Here is a 16,266-nt window from a genome sequence, read left to right as displayed (position 1 = left end):
AGTGGATGTCATTGCTGCTGGTTGTAATCTAACAAAAGTGTTTGGTTTCATTTTGGATGAAGAAATAAACCCCAAAGCAACCATGTGGTAACTAGCATGTGTTTGGGTTTAAGTCGAACCTTTGTGAGACCATTGTCTCAGAATTTCTATTGTGAAGAGACCCTATTGTGACATAATATATTTTCTATTGTGACAAAAGCAACTCCTATAAAGGCAAAATTTAACTGGGGCTGGCGTACAGGTTCAGACGTTAGTCTGTTACTATCACGTCAGGAGCATGGCAGCGTGCAGGCAGACATAGGGCTAGAGAGGTAGCTGAGAGTTTTGTACCGGATCCACAGGAAGCAGGAAGAGAATACTACACTATCCATGGCTTGAGCACCTGAGACCTCAAAGCCCACCCCAGTGACACACTTCCCAACAAGGCCACATCTCATAATAGTGCTATTCCCTATGGACCAAACATTTAAATAGGTCAATCTTTTGGGGCTATACCTATTGAAACCACCACAACCATAAAGAAAAGTTTCACCAAATTACAGACTGGTAACAAATATGTGGAGAAAGTTTTGGAGATGATTGTGACAGAAGTGGAGTTCCAGTCTGTCTTTCATTGTTAAAGCAAAGCTAAGTCAGTAGTACCTGAAGCCAGCACCTTAAGTTCTTTGTTTAGCTGAGGCCTCTGACTTGTGAATGAGTTGGGGTCACTCGGGGGTCCCACCACTCGGGGGTCCCACCACTCGGGGGTCCCAGCACTCAGGGGTCCCACCACTTTTACTCTTACGTTTGCAATAATCTCAGATGGTTTCAGTATACATTGCATTGGGTTTCTCTAGAGAGATAAAACCCTTAGGAGATTTTCTTTTTTTCTATGACGAGTTCTTCATAAGGAGTTGATTTATATGACTCAGAGACTAAGATTCAAGGTCTGTAGTTGGCAACTTGGGGACCCAGGAGAGCATACCATATAGTGAAAGTCTGAATCTGAAGGCAGGCGAGATGGGCTCCCAGCCGAAAATAGTCATCTAAGGAGGGGACAGTAGGAATGAATGTATAGAAGTATTAACAACAACACCTCCCCCACCCCGCTTTATAAATACCTTCCTCACTGCCAGGCCGAACCCTTCAAGGGTGAATTTTATGGCATGTAAATAGTATCAATAAAAATGTGAAGAGAAGAGAGAGGTGGGGACAGAGGGCAGGGAGTGGAGTGGCTTTTGTCAGTATGTCATTTGGATCTGTCAAGAAGTATGACAGTATGGGGTGTAGAGGATGTGAGGTCAGGGAATTCATTCTTTGTTACACAGGTGCTATCGTTGGTGTGCTGGCAAGGAAAGGATTAATGAGCCGCCATGCCTAGTTCTCCATGACGCCGCCTTAAGTCAGTCTCTTCGTGTCTCCCCAGGTGACAGACCAGTCAGTGAAGGCCTTTGCTGAGCACTGCCCTGACCTCCAGTGTGTTGGCTTCATGGGTTGTTCAGTTACTTCCAAAGGAGTCATTCACCTAACCAAGGTAAGTCCCAGAGCCCCATTCGCTGATGTTTCTGAGTCCCTTGAAGGTCATGGACCATGATGGAGTGATTGCTACCATTAGCCCTCCTCCCATTCCTAGGAGGGCACTTCACTATGGCTCTGTCTCTCAAGCCATCCTTTTACTTTGGCCTTGATCTTACTATATAGCGCACGGCGTCCTTGAACATGTGGTCAGCCTGCACTAGCCATTGATTATCAGGAATCCCAGACCTGTAACACTCGAATTCCTGGGTTATGGATCAGCCAAGCTCAAGTGAGTTGCTGGGTTTATGGCCATTTCCCATTTGTGCCTGGGTTCCTGGTATTGCCAAATGTAGTTGATGAAAAACAGTTGGATAACTACAGAAGCGTGCTAGTATATTTGATAAAGCAACAACCAGTGTAGAAAATTACCTGCTTACATTTTCTCAAGTGGAGTCCTCATTTTAAAATGAAGCATGCACTTTACATTTTCACTGCTAATACTTATAAAACTTATAAAACTTAAAATACTTATAAAACAATGCACTCAAGAAACTGATATTGGGGGCTGGAGAGCTGGCTCAGTGGTTTAGAGCACTGACTGCTCTCCCAGAGGTCCTGAGTTCAATTCCCAGCAACCACATGGTGGCTCACAACCATCTGTAATGAGACCTGATGCCCTCTTCTGGGTGTGTCTGAGGACAGCGACTGTGTACTCACAATAAATAAGAACCTGCTCTCACTTAGATTTTACCGTAGAGCATTGCATGGAGATGACACATTGAGTGCCAGCTACTTTTCTATCACTGTGTCCCAGGCACATTTGTTTTAAAAAAAATTATGTGTGACTAATCTGAATATATAAGGTAACTGGAGAATGTATGTATGCCTTCGAGCTCAGGGCTCACAGCCCACTAAGAAGAAGGCGGCACCAGCTTTTGTACTGTGTTGTTGCATTTCCACTCCATAACACAGCTCCAGGAGAGTTGGGGGCTAATTCTCATATCCGTGTGATACAAAAACAGACTACTCTAAAATTAGCCTGTGTACCCCCTGACTTGTGCACTCTTTGGCTTTTAACTCTTATCGAGTTGTACTTAGAAAAGGAGCTGCTGGTGTTGCCTAACAGCAGACCAGCCCTACCTTCACCTTCCTCCCACGGTGAGCGCAGAACAGTTGCATGGCAGCACAATGCTGGAGTAAGCTGCACGATCACAGCTCACTTTATTCCGCATCTATGTGAGTCTCTTCAAGCTTACCACTTAGCCAGGAATATTTCTTTCCTCCCAGGCAAAAGAACAAATGTTTCTGCATTGCATAAGACTGTGGGGAGTGTGTGTGTGGTGGGGGCAGTGAGAGGTGCCCGAGCTCCTTTGTCAACTCCATTTTGGTCCTTGGCTCTGCCACTTACTACGTGGACAGATTATGTTTTTCACTTTCTTACCTAAGGCAGTAGATGGCAAGTGCTCCCCTCAGCCTTGAGATCGAAGGCAGAGGAAAGTAAATGGTCACCTTTCCTATCAAAATAGATTCCACACTATGCAGATGGCTAGAAAATTAGTGCAAACGTCGGCTTAAGACAGTCAGATTGCTATTCTTGTTTAGTGTATCTTGAAGAGAGCCTGTGGTTAGAGTGTGTCTGAAATGACTGGTCAGACTGAACTATATTCAGAGGATCATAGCCTAAATTTAGAGGAAAAGATGGAAATCGATTATCAATATACCAGAACATCTTAGTATAACCAAGACCATATGTGAGCGCATATTTTTATTCATTCCCTGCAACCTTGGCCTGACAGTCTTGGAAGATGACTGTTTTTCTAGTCCCCTCTAATGCTGTGTAGAGTAGAAATGCCATCGAATGAACAGATTGCTCACAACCGTTATAGTGACCATATGTGCGATTTTTATGATCACCCAAAAGTGTGATCACTCATTAAAGACCAAACAAGATTCCCAGATAAGTCTGAGCTTCCCTGAGTGTGTGAGACGGCCTCAAACTCTGGAATGCTGGTACGTAGCAGAAGTGTTCTGTGTGATAACTAACAGCTATAGTAAGTGTACGGCTGGGGAGCGCCATTGCTTGTACAGAGGTGGGGCATCTGGACTCTCCAACTGTTCCCTGGGGTTCTGCTCTACACGTTTCCCACGACGGTTATTGCGTAGATGAAAGGATGGGCCTGTGCTGGAAGGACGCCCACTTTCTTCTGCTCAAACGAGAACAAGATGGCACTGTGCCGGAAGTTTGCAGATCTCTTGTAAGGCTGCAGTGGAACTCAAGTTTTGTAAAATCCAAGCTTTAGGCTTAAAATCTTTGCCTTCTGGTAGTGTTTTTAACCAGTTACTGTTTATAAAATGTTGGTAAATATATTAAGTGCCCCTTAAAATTGTGTTCTCTTTGTTATTGGTATAATATATAATTTTTAATGAAACAGGCTGGGACACGTGAATTGTAGTGTTGAGAGTAATCACCTTAAATTTGTTTACTTTTTCATGATTAAAAAAATCAGTTTAACACATGATTTTGTGGGGTTTCGTGTATTACAAATAAGGAAAAATGCCACAAGTTGTCTGCATTAATTTCTGTATAGGAAATCAGACACTTAGAATAAATGATCGAAAGACCTTAGAAGTGTTGAGCTGAGGAGGGTGGACTGCGGGGCTCTGGAACCACGTTAAGGAATGTTAAACATTTTAGTATATTAGAGACAAAAACGGGGCATTGTGATATCTTTAATTATTAAGCAAAGGGCTGGAGGACAAAGGATCGGGGCTAAATGAAAAAATATTGTTACATTCCTCTGTGGGCTCCGTGAGTCAATTCCACTTGGGTTCTTTCGGTCTTAACTGGGCTACTAACTTACTTTGTGGTGATTTCTGTTTCCATACTTAGTAATCAGGAGATTCTGCGAACACCAAACATTATCACAATAGCAGGCCTTTCTACAGTCCTTTATTGTGTGAATGAGAGTCAGGTTGGGAGATTCAGGGGCTCTGGGCTGAGGGCTCCGTGTGGGAGGCCAGAGCACCAGCCACCCCATGGATCAGAATTGGCCTCCGCAAGCAGAGCTGGACTCGTCAGTGTGCGCCACCTAAAATGTCCTTCTCTTGCTCCTCTAAAAACAAATCCAGCAAAAGCAAGTGCAAGTTGTCCTCCTGCTCAGGTTGAGTTGTTGGTAAAGCAGCTACAAGGAACATGTCACAGCTCTCAAAGCTCATGTGAACCAGTTGCCATTGGTTTCAGTTCAGATGCTTGGAGGAGAAAAAGAAAACTCAGCATAAGTTAAACGTAGAGCTGTGGGCTTCTAACCTCAACAGGGAGCAGACTTGATGTCCTGCTGCAGTCAACTTTTGAACATGAGCCGAGCATGATAGAACACGCTTCTCTTTAGTCCCACCGTCGGGAGGCAGAGACAGGCATGCAGGTATCTGTTTAAGACCAGTCTGGACCACACAGTGAGCACCAGGACAGTCAGGGCTAAGGAAAGGGAACCAACAACAAACAAAACAAAACAAAGCAGGATTTTTAAGGTTTTGGACATCAGTGACAGAGACTCACAGACCAACAAGATGAGTCCCGTGTTGTCTCAGAGGACTTCACTGAGGGGTTCTCAGATTGCAGCACATGGGGGTGACATACAGAGACCCAATAATCTCTGTAAGGTGACAAGGCAGAGCAAAGAGCCCAGGAGACATTGGATTTCGGGGGAGTCCAGTGTGGAAGGAACACGGAGAAGCTCAGAGGTCTATGGGGCGCCCTCCCCTCTGTGCTTCCAGCCGCAGCTCGCAAGTGAGACGGTGGAAGAAAAACTGGGAGTGGTTTTGAAGCAGATGATCATAAAACCATGTTTCACATTCCCATGATGCTGCAGACTCATTACTGCAGAATGAGTAGAACTGAGCCCCTGAGTAAGAGAAACCGTGCTCATGTCAGCCAGCTCAGTCTCCACTTAGTGAAACTGGAGAAAGAAGAGCAGACTGGAATGAGCAGGAGGAGCAGTGGAGGGAGATGCTGTGGAAGTCAGCAAACCAAGAGCCAAGCCTTCCACTGGAGGGACGATGTCTGGTCAGGCTGATTGGAAGGGACGAGGTTGAGAGCGTCAGTGCTGCAGCCTGTGCAGCCTCCACAGGCACCCGAGGGAGAAGAGGGTTGGACGAGTAAAGTGTGCAGTATCAGGGACACTGCTGAAGGCGGCACCCAGTGCCAGGGCTCACCTGACAAGGCACGGTAGCGTGCGCATGTAGTCCTGGCCGCCTGGGCAGGTGAGACAGAGGATCAGAGAGCCCAGGGGTTGAATGGCATCTAGACAACAGGGCAAGGCTGTGTCATTACTGAGAAGCAGAGAAGAACAGGCCGTGGGCAGCCAGTATTTCCCCAGGTCTCAAGAAGTTACGTTTTTACTTAGAACCCTTTTAGCTAAGATTATTCCAAGTGCGGATGGATCCAGTAGAGAATTCAGTAAGAATCCTGTAGGAATAAGGACTTAAGAAAGAAATAAACCAATTCAGTGTGACTGCTGTAGAACTGAGCCTGTCATTACACTTACAGGAAAACACATTTAACAAAGGTTAATACAAAAATTTATAAAACTCACAATTAAGAAAAGGATTAACCTTAGTTTTAAAACTGGCAAAGTGCTTAACTGGACATTTTTAAAGACACACAGATGGCCATAGATTTAGTGTTCATTGTTAATAATCAGGGAAGTGTGAATTAAAATCATGCCATACTACCTGTGGGCACCAGAATAGTTACCACTTAAAAGTTCAAAGATAACAAGTGGTGGTGAGATGGGGAAAAGTGACCTCCACATATTGCTGGTAATTTACGCTATCACGCGATCAGTTGTCCAGAAACTGAAGTCAGTGTGCTGAAGAAATGTTTGTACTCGAGTGTTTGTCACAGCAGGTGACATGGAGCCGTGTAAGTGTGCATCAGCAGACGGAGGGTGAGGAGTACAGTGCACACTGCCTTGCTCCACTCAGACTTCCATGGTCCCCTCCAGAGCCAGCCCGTTCTCATCCCAGGACGACGGTCAGAATGAACCATCCAGCCGGTATCTGCTCTTCAAGACCTGCCAGTCCTGTAGAAATGCTTGCTATTGAGTCACGTGGATGAACATTAGCATGCAGAAACTAAAAGAACAGTCAGAATTAAGAACTAAATTACAGGATACATTATGTCAAAGAATTCAAGGAGTTTAAAGAACACACAAAGAAATCCAGAAGAAAAAGTATCTATCTGGAGAACAAATGCCTGAGCCCTGACCCAGAAAACACAGACAAAGTCCTGGTGGACAGGACAGAGACGGTCCAGGACGCCAGCTCAAGTGAGGGTGGAGTTGAAAACCCAGCAGCTGCACCAGGAATTTCAAAGGAAAGCCTTGAATGAGTCAAGAAGGAGGACTGTCAAGTCCTGAAGATAAAGTAGAGGATCTAGACCAAATGAACAAGTCACACAAAAAATAAAAGAAAACAAAACACAAAACACGTGAAAGAAACACACAGGGAATGAAACATCAAAACCAAGCGGACAACAAAACAACAAACAACACAAACTTTTGAATTATAAACATACATGAGGGAGAAAAATCCCAGCCCAATGGGGTGACCAGACAAGGTCAAAGAAGAAAATTCTTTCCAAAATAAGCAAAAAGACACACCCATAGAGATTCAAGAAGTGCACAGGACACTAAATGTAGGAGACTGGAAAGAAAATCCCCACTGCGTATTGTAGTGAAAACACGAAGGATAGATAACAAAGATGGTGTAGTGAAAGTGTCAAGGGAACAAAACACAAGTCACATATGGTGAAGAGCCCATCAGCGTAACTGTTGACTTCTGACAGGAGACGCAGGAAAGCCTGAAGAGCCTGCAGCCCTGCTGGCTGTGACAGCCAATCTAAAATACTATATCCAGCAAAATTACCTACCAGGATTGAAGGAAGAGGGAAATGTTCTGTGACATAAACAGCGTAAAAAAGTTATATCCGACAAACTAAACTTAAGGAGATACAGGAAATATTATTTGGAAAGAATGAGAGACTGGAAGAAAGTGAAACCATCATTATTAAGTCACAGAATAGCCCTGGGACGCAGCCAGTGGCAAAATCAACAGCACAGTGACTTCACGACAAAATCCATGTGTCTGCTGCCTACAGGGGACAGCCTAATTGTTGTTGGCTTTCATGATAGGGTCTTTCTCTGTAGCCCTGGCTGCCATGGTACTCACTCTCTAGGCCAGACTGGGCTTGGAACTCAAAGATCCTCCTGCCTCTGCCTCTCCAGTGCTTGGATTAAAGGTGTGTGCTAATATCACAAGACTGAAGCAGTGTAATCTTAAAGATAAGTACTGTTTTGGAGTAAAAGGATGGACAAATGGACTCCATGAAACGGGACGAGTTAGCAAGCAGGCGTCACTGCCGGAGTGTCTGACAAAACACATCAAGCTAAAACTGCTCAGGAGAGATAGAGAGGGACACTTCATTCCAGTCAAGGGAACAGTTAATCCAGAAGACACTACTGTATTAATCATACATGTATCAAACTAAGGGATGCCCACTTTCGTTAACATCCATTACTGGTATTAAAACACACATCAATACCAACTCATTAGTGGTAGGATTTACTGTTCTAGTTGGCAGTGTGAACCTGGAAGAGAGGAAGCTAAAAGTGCCGTGGCCTAGTCTCATGCAGTAGCCGGCTTCCTTGGAGCATCAGATAATTTGTACTGTGAGGGTTTGGAGTCACAGAGTGACGTGTCCAGTCACAAAGATAGGCTGCGTGTGATGGGCAGGTGGCATACGGTGAAAACACGTTTTCCTCGGAGGAATATAAACAAGTAGCAATAGCCAGTTGGAATCAGTGATCTAAATCCCTCCTACCTGCTGCACCAGGGCAGGGCAAGCGCCACATGCTAAGAACAGTTGGAGGTTTTTCAGACGCGCAGGTCACAGGACTCGCCTTGTTGCTTCTTGGGGTTTTGTCCCCAGCACTCAGAATTCCTCCTGTTGACTCCATTCTTGGCCCCTGTTCTGACAGTGACTTCAGTACCCAACTTTGTCTAATAGACTGGTCATCTGGACAAAAAGTAAACAGAAACATCAAAAGCCACTGACACCAAACAACAAATGGATTTAACAGAATACATCCACACACATCCAAACACATCCAATACATCCAGAGTGTTCTATCCAAACACCCAGGAATACACATTCTGTTCAGCGCCACATGGGAGCTTTTCTAAAATAGACCCTATTGTAGAGAACAATTCAAATCTTTACAGATTCAAAAGGTTTGAAAGCATTCCTTGCATCTGATCTGACCACAATGCAATAAACATTTAAATTGGCAGCAAACAAATCTTGGTCTTAAACACACAAACTCACGGAGATTGTGCAACTCATTACTCAGTGGTGGACAGGTCAAGCAAGAAACCAAGAAAGACATACAAAACTCTCCAGGACCAACCACCCCTGGGGCACAGTGAAAACAGTTTTGCCAGGGAAATGTTTGGCTCTGCGCGTGCTCACATTGAAATAAAAAACGAGCACTAGTACATGTGTGCTCCAGGAAGCCAGAGAGTCTGAAGGATCTGGCTTTCCAGATCCAGCCAAACAACCAAAATTAAACCAACAGAAAATTAACAGCCCACACAGACCCACAGGAGGATATCAAAGCCATAGGAAAAAGCCTGCTATCTAAGGAAGTCCAGGACCAGATGGGTTCACAGCAGAATTCTGTCAGGCATTTAAAGACCTACATCCATTCCTTCTTAAACCCCTTTAGAAAGAGAAGTAAAGAAAAGAAACTGTAGGAACACCCCAAACTATTTCTAAAAATCCAGTATCACTATAATACCCAAACCAGTACAGAGGGAGGGGGAAGGGTGGGGAGAGGAGGGAGGGAGGGAGGATATTGCAGGCCAATGTCACCAATGCACATAGATTCAAAAGTGCTCAATAAAATAATTGAAGCTAGAATATAGATATAGAATATAGATTAGAATATAGATATAGAATCTATTACCTCTTAGATAGATGTATGTCACAGTGTCTACTGTGACAAAGTTGTTATTAGCCCTGAAATGTAGGGATGGTTTAACATACATTGTTCAGTAAATGAACTAAGCTACATAAATGGAATTAATGCCCAAAATTATGTGATCTCAATAGATGCAGAAAAAAATTGTTATTAAAACCCAACATACACTTCCGATAAAAGTCTTAGAGAATGTAGGGCTGCAGAGACCACGCCTCGGTCTATGAAAGCTGTATTGGAAAACCCACAGGCAGTATCATCCTACGTGGAGAAAGCACGAACCAATCCGACTGAAGCCAGGAGTGAGCCGGGGGCCGTCACTGTCTGCACTCCTACTCCACATTGTGCTTGAAGTACTTGATGAGGCAATAATGCAAGAGAAGGAAATTAACAGATTAATACCAGACAAAGACACTAATATTATACGCCAAATAGTGGTGAGCAAACTGGATTCCCTCATGCAGAAGAACGTAGACCCATCTCTAACACCTAGCACCAAAACTGTCTCCAGTTGATCTCCTCCATGATGTATGTGTAGGAAAGGACTTTCTGAACAGGAGTCTGTTTGCCCAAGAATTAAGGCTAACAGTTGACATTTGGATTCTCATAAAACTAAAAAGCTTCTGCACAGCAAAAGAAACAGTCGACTGAGATGAAGAGGAAGCCCAGAGAATGAGAAAGAATCGTTGCCAGCTAGACATCTGACAGCGGCTTACTATCCATAATATACAAATAAAAAAAAAAACAAAAACAAAACAACAACAAAAAAACAAAACCAAAACTAAAAACAAGTGACTTAAAAAAAGAAAAGATGGAGAGTTCTCAGAAGAGGAAAAATGAATGGATAAGAAATATCTCAAAAAAAAAGTATGATCCTCAGAAGTTCAGCAAATGCAATGAAAATAATGTCAAGATTTTATCTTACTTCAGTCAGAATCCAGAGATCTAGAAAATAGACAACAGTAAGTGCTGGAGGCAAGTAGGGAAAAGGGAAAACTCTTCCCTTCTGGTAAGATGGCACACTGGTGCAACCACTGTGGAAATCATTATGGAAAATCCCCTGAAAGCTAAAAATAAATGTACCATATGTCTCCTTGACATATGCTCAAAGGACTCAACTCCATTCTCCACAGATACTTGGTCAACTGTGTTCATTGCTGCTCTTTTCATAATAGATAGGAATGGAAACAACTTAAATGTCCTACAGCTGATGAGTGGATCATACAAGCGTGGTACATGTGCACTGGGTAAAACTCTGAAGTAGTAACATGAAATCAGGGCTTTGCGGGTCGGCAGATAGAACTAGAAAAGATCATAGTGAGGTAACCCAGGCACCGAAAGACAAACATCACATCTCACTCACTCATTGATCACTTCTACTCTCACATCTTTAAGTACAAATACATGTGTGAATACACAGTGGGGTGTGAATGCATGGTCTCCAGTAGCTGCAGAATCCAGGAAAGTAAGAAGTGCGCATTGCTGTGATAGAGGGACTCAGGAACAAGAGAGATGCAAAGAGCAGAATGCAAGTGATCTGATGAGGAAACCTGGGAAAAGGTTTCTCCTTTCAGGGTGGGAGGTAAACGTGGAAGGAGGGAGAGGAGGGGATAAGGAGGAATAGCAGGAGACAAGTGATCTTCGAGCGGAAAGAACAAAGGAGGGCTCCTTAGGGAAGGGAAGGAGGTTAGTGAGACCACACTGTGAGTGTCTGACAAAGTCACAACTTCATGCCATTAACTATCAACTTTCAGAAAGCCAGCACACAAACCAACAGACTCTGCAAGCTCACGACACATAATTAGTTCAGTGTGTAAGTATTCACACATCATTAGAATGAACTTTCCTTCTAAGGGCTGATAGTCTCCCTCTAAGGGCTAAAGACCACCTAACAAAAGTGCAGTGCGAGTCACGGACGCCCTCTTCTGAGTTGTTGACCGGGGTTGCCTAAGCGACAGTCCATTGCTGTTTCTTGGTTAACTCTAAAGAGGTGGAAGGAAGGTAAGTCCCTATTGCTGCAGACAGTACACATCAGAAACAGGACCCAGAAGCCCTTGAGCTGCTACTGACCTGGATGTTGCTCTCTGAGGACTAACTCTCCTGGTGCCAGAAGAGGCCATGCGAGATCAAAGGAGGAAAGCAGCCAATGGTCCCATATAGCTGTGGCACCTGTGAACCACGCCCGTGCCCAGCCTGGCACAATGACCCTACAAGTGCAGTAGAGGCACACATGCCTTGGTGGTAACCAGCAGCTCTCTAATTGGATCAAAACCTTGTTCAACAAGAGGGAGACCATGCCTGGTCCCAGAAACTTAGATAACTACTGGGTGCTAGTAAGATCATGTTGTTGAGGAGAACCTACAACTGCTAATTTACTAAGCCACCATGTTCCTAACAATCTACAAACATTTGTCCTTATGCCCACACATAATTTTAGTCTTTCTCACTCAGAGAAATTTTGCTTTATAACAGATGGAGACTACTACAGAAGACCACACCAGTCTGCATGCAGAGTTGTGGAGCCCAGTCCCAGTGAATGTGTGTAGAAAGCACTGGTGCACCCAAGGCTCAGGGAACAGAGAGAGGAACACACACAGAGACAGAGACAGAGACAGAGACAGAGACAGAGACAGAGACAGAGGAAAGACTGTAAGAGCCAGGGAGTTTGATGCGCTATTATCTCTCCTAGTAATACAATAAGCCTCACCCATAAAGTCTACATGTAACATTATACAGACTCAACAGGTCATATTTAGGACTCTGTGTGTGTATGAGAACACACACCCTCTGTGTGCACACACACATACAGTAAGAATTGATGAAAGATCCGAGGAGTATATAGGAAGTCTTGGTGGAGTGGAAGGGAAGGGAGAAATATTGCCATTGTTAAATTAGTTGAAGTTAGAGTAGGATAACAGGATACATAGTCACAGTCGAGTTCTAGCCATTGAAAAAGAGAATCCTATCATTTATGATAATGTGATGAATCTGAAAATGTTATATTAAATAAAATAAGCCCAGAGAAAATGGATAGAAAGCATATGTTCTCTTTTGTTCATAAGAATCTACAAAATTTGAATAAAAGTAGGAAGTAGATTGTGAATACCAGAGTTTAGGGACATCAGGCAAATGCTAGTTTAAAAAAAAACCCAAAAATAAGGCGAAGTGTGGAAGACTCAGGACAGAACTGCTGAATTCACTCGGACTCCAGTAGAACAACTTTGAACACACACTGGGGCTGGGTGAGAGGGTGTGAATGTGAACTCTCCATAGGGTACTAGGACATCAGTGTTAAATTTATGTTGGTGACATCTGTTACCCTTTAAAAACTCTTGATGCTAAGAGGGTCAGGTCACACTGGGGTCTTGGTGAAGTGACACACAATTAGGGAATTACCTGTACGGGGTTAAAGATAAGAAACTGCGTTATGGATATGAGAAAGTAAGTATGATAAGCAGTGATAATTGATATAATACTATATCTTAGGATGTATAATTATATTGAAGTATGATTGACATTATACTTTTAATGACTATAAAATGTGAAAGTATGTTGGGTAATAAGTAAAACGGGTATTGATACACAGTATTAAGTTGACATTTCTTTGAATATCCTTGTAGTCTAAAATGTCTACGTGGGTCTGCAGTACAGCTAGGCACCCCTTGACTCCTGAGCTCTGGTGTAGGGACACAGCAAAGTGTACAGTTCCAGTCAGCTCACAAATAACTTTTCACACTTGTTGACATTAAGTGGACATTAACAAAGATGCTAAAGAGTTTTGTCAAAAGTTTCATTTTTATGCCATAGGTACATGAAAATTCTACATCCTGAGTTAGAAGGAGGTGCTTGCTTTTTTTTTTTTTTTGTACTGTGGGTATGTTCGAGTTGGAAGATCGATTAGCACTCTTTGTCATTGCATTGTGTGTGCTTTTTAAGCTATTCAGTTTATTGACAACAGTGACTAATTTGTGGGATTTGCTAAATCAGGTTGAGCTGAGTTTGTGTAAGGTAACCATAAAAGTGACTATTGGAAATTAAACTGGGTTATAAACCAGCTTTCCTTGGGAAGATCTCTAAAACCTCAGGAAAATTCCCAAATGACCACTATTTTCTTGACCCTAGTAACATTAGAAGTTGAAAACAAAACACTCATTTTGAAAAGTGCTTATGGTTGAAAATATGAACTATTTCTTAAAGGAAAATAAAATTGATTTTTCTTCAGTCGATTTAACATAAGTAACGGAAAAAATGATCATTCATGCAGCTAACTCAATTTTGTCTTCCTTTTCTTGTTTATGCAGAGACCAGAAAGGAAAGATGAACTTTGATGCCTTTTTAAGTTTCCAAACAACTGGTCACTCCCAGTGACTTGTTCTGATAATAGAGTGTTCTGGACAACTGGTCACCCCCAGTGACTTGTCCTGATAATAGAGTGTTCTGGTTTAGACGGTGGTGAGATCTTTAGTCAGAGACGATTACTTCACTTGTTTCTGATAAGTTATATGTGCCTGAAGGATATCTTGAAATGGAGAAAATATGTCTCTAGATTGCTCTGAGGTACACCCTAGTGCGTATCCCTCGAGAGTGCCGAAGGGCGACTGCTGGCCGCTCTGGTTTTTCCATTCTAAGACAAAGCCCTAGTGGGAGTCAACGGGACCAAAAGAGCAATATATTGACTATTTTCCAAAAGTTTGCAAAGGGCAGCAAACTATCATGTCATCAAAGCTAATTGCATGACTGCTGATCAACCTTGCTGGGCAACTCATTGCCCCCGGCTGCCTTGATTTCCTCCTGTGCAGTCTGCTAATGACCTGATATCTATTTACATTGTATAAGGAAGAATGCTTAGCATTTACATTAAGACAAATTATAAAACTGGATAAAATGAATTACTTTTATACTGACCTACAAAGATTTTGTAGAACTCTACTTTTAGCCTCAATTTCATTGAAAGGGTAAAATGAAATTTTAAGTCAAACATTACTCACCACTGAAGCCTCACTTTCTACCCAGTGTCATCCCTGCCGAAAGGTAAGATTAATGACTATTAACAGCTCCTCACCACTGTGTATCCTTCCCTGCTGATCCCTTGAAGGTGCTTCATGACTTCACATGCTTAACAGCTGAAATAGCATTAAAGACGATGAATTGTCCTACACGGGTACACAAACAGGGATACACTGTTCTAGCTTATTTTTATTCCCCAACTTAGTGACTGAGCTTTACTTATTCTAGTCAGGTACAGTGATTTGTCCCATCTGTTGTTTCCTGTCAGGGGGGTGGCGCCTGCTGTGTGGTACCATCTCCACATTTATGGCTCTGTCCCTCACACCCTGGCTATAATATATGTATTTGTTTGTGCTGTGTTTTCATTTTAGTCACAGAAATAGCAAGATGTATCAATGTGACACCAGCAAAATACATGAGGCCATCTTGTAGATTCCCGATCTGGGAAAGCCCCAGTGAGAAAAGTGAACCAGTGAGTTCCTTCCCTGACCCCTCCTTTGTAGAGTTGTTGCTTCCGGCTTAACAGAATAGATAAGATACCCCGAGAAGAGCTGAAGCGGCTTTCTGAAAGGGCTCTGCTTAACTCTTGGTGTTAACACTTTAAGTATTATTTTTCTGTGTTATCTCTTCAGTCCTTGGATTTTCACCACATGCTTGTTTATAAATTGTGAGTTTATAAACACTGCAGACACTCCTACAGAGAGGATTTCCATGTTACCTTATCTGACCTCAGACACTCAAGGTCCACCTTTATCCAAGAGCAGACAGTGAGACGTCACCTCCATTCTGCTTTCTTCGGTGAAATTAGTTCATACTGTTGGGATGGAAATTTTACTAAGGATCAGTGTGGTTCGACTATACTTTTCTGGCTTATAAAATAGTGATGTTGAAATACATCAAATCCCACTTACAAATCAGCAGAACAGACTGCCTCAGTAAAGAAATCACACTTGGGGCTCATTAATAAGAACTTAATAAATTTAGTCTGAAAATAAGTATTGAGGAAAAGGTGAACATGTTTATCTCTTTGGAGTAAATATTTATTGTTGAGTATAGAATCTAATTATTTTAAGATGCAATTTATTAAAACATTGACGATGCCAGTCACCTGATAATTTTAATGATCTGTTTTAATGAACGGTCTCATTTTTTAAGCAATGCATTTATTGCTCCAGGCCGGCCTTGTCAGCTTCGGGGAGGCACCCACATGCATACTGGCTACATTGCATTCATAAATGATTCACAGTGCACAGACAGAGAACCCAAAGGACCTTGTACCGCTTGTAATTGTAACAATGGTTTATACTGGATGTCTAGAATACACTCCAGCATCGTAAGAGAGTGCCTGGACACCCAAAGAACATTGGCTGCTGTGCCTTTTTACTCTTTGAAAATGGGCATCCCCTTTCCCAGGCTGCTCTGTGTTAGTCAGAAGTTGTCTTACTGCGAGTAGGATGTCCAGAAATTTCCACGTGAAGCATCAGCATTAACCAGCACTTTTGCCTCTGTCATCATTTTCTGCAGAGATTTTTGGCTTTTGGTTTGGTTCCGAGCTCCCCATTGGTCAAACACACTAGGATGGAGCCCAGTGAGAACCCGTTAGACAGTCACACCCACTTCATGAATGTGTGCTTGGCAACCAGGAGAGCCACAGTCGTTACCCAGAAGCTGTAGATCGCAGTGGACGAGGAGCCTTTAGGACAGGCTCCACCAGCACAGACCGCTC

General features: G+C 43.0%; 1 protein-coding gene across 9 annotated transcripts in view; it reads left to right on the top strand.

Moving 5' to 3' along the window:
- Fbxl17 (F-box and leucine-rich repeat protein 17) overlaps nucleotides 1-16,266 on the top strand; it is a 438,576-nt gene that overhangs the window by 130,512 nt on the left and 291,798 nt on the right. For all 9 annotated transcript variants that reach the window (XM_039083777.2, NM_001108235.2, XM_063267332.1 and 6 more), the window contains one exon: nucleotides 1,406-1,513. In XM_039083777.2, the coding sequence (XP_038939705.1) occupies nucleotides 1,406-1,513 (108 nt within the window). The remainder of the gene's footprint in view (nucleotides 1-1,405; nucleotides 1,514-16,266) is intronic.

Source organism: Rattus norvegicus, chromosome 9, assembly GCF_036323735.1.
Source record: "Rattus norvegicus strain BN/NHsdMcwi chromosome 9, GRCr8, whole genome shotgun sequence".
NCBI lineage: Eukaryota > Metazoa > Chordata > Mammalia > Rodentia > Muridae > Rattus > Rattus norvegicus.
This window is presented reverse-complemented; position numbering and strand designations above follow the sequence as displayed.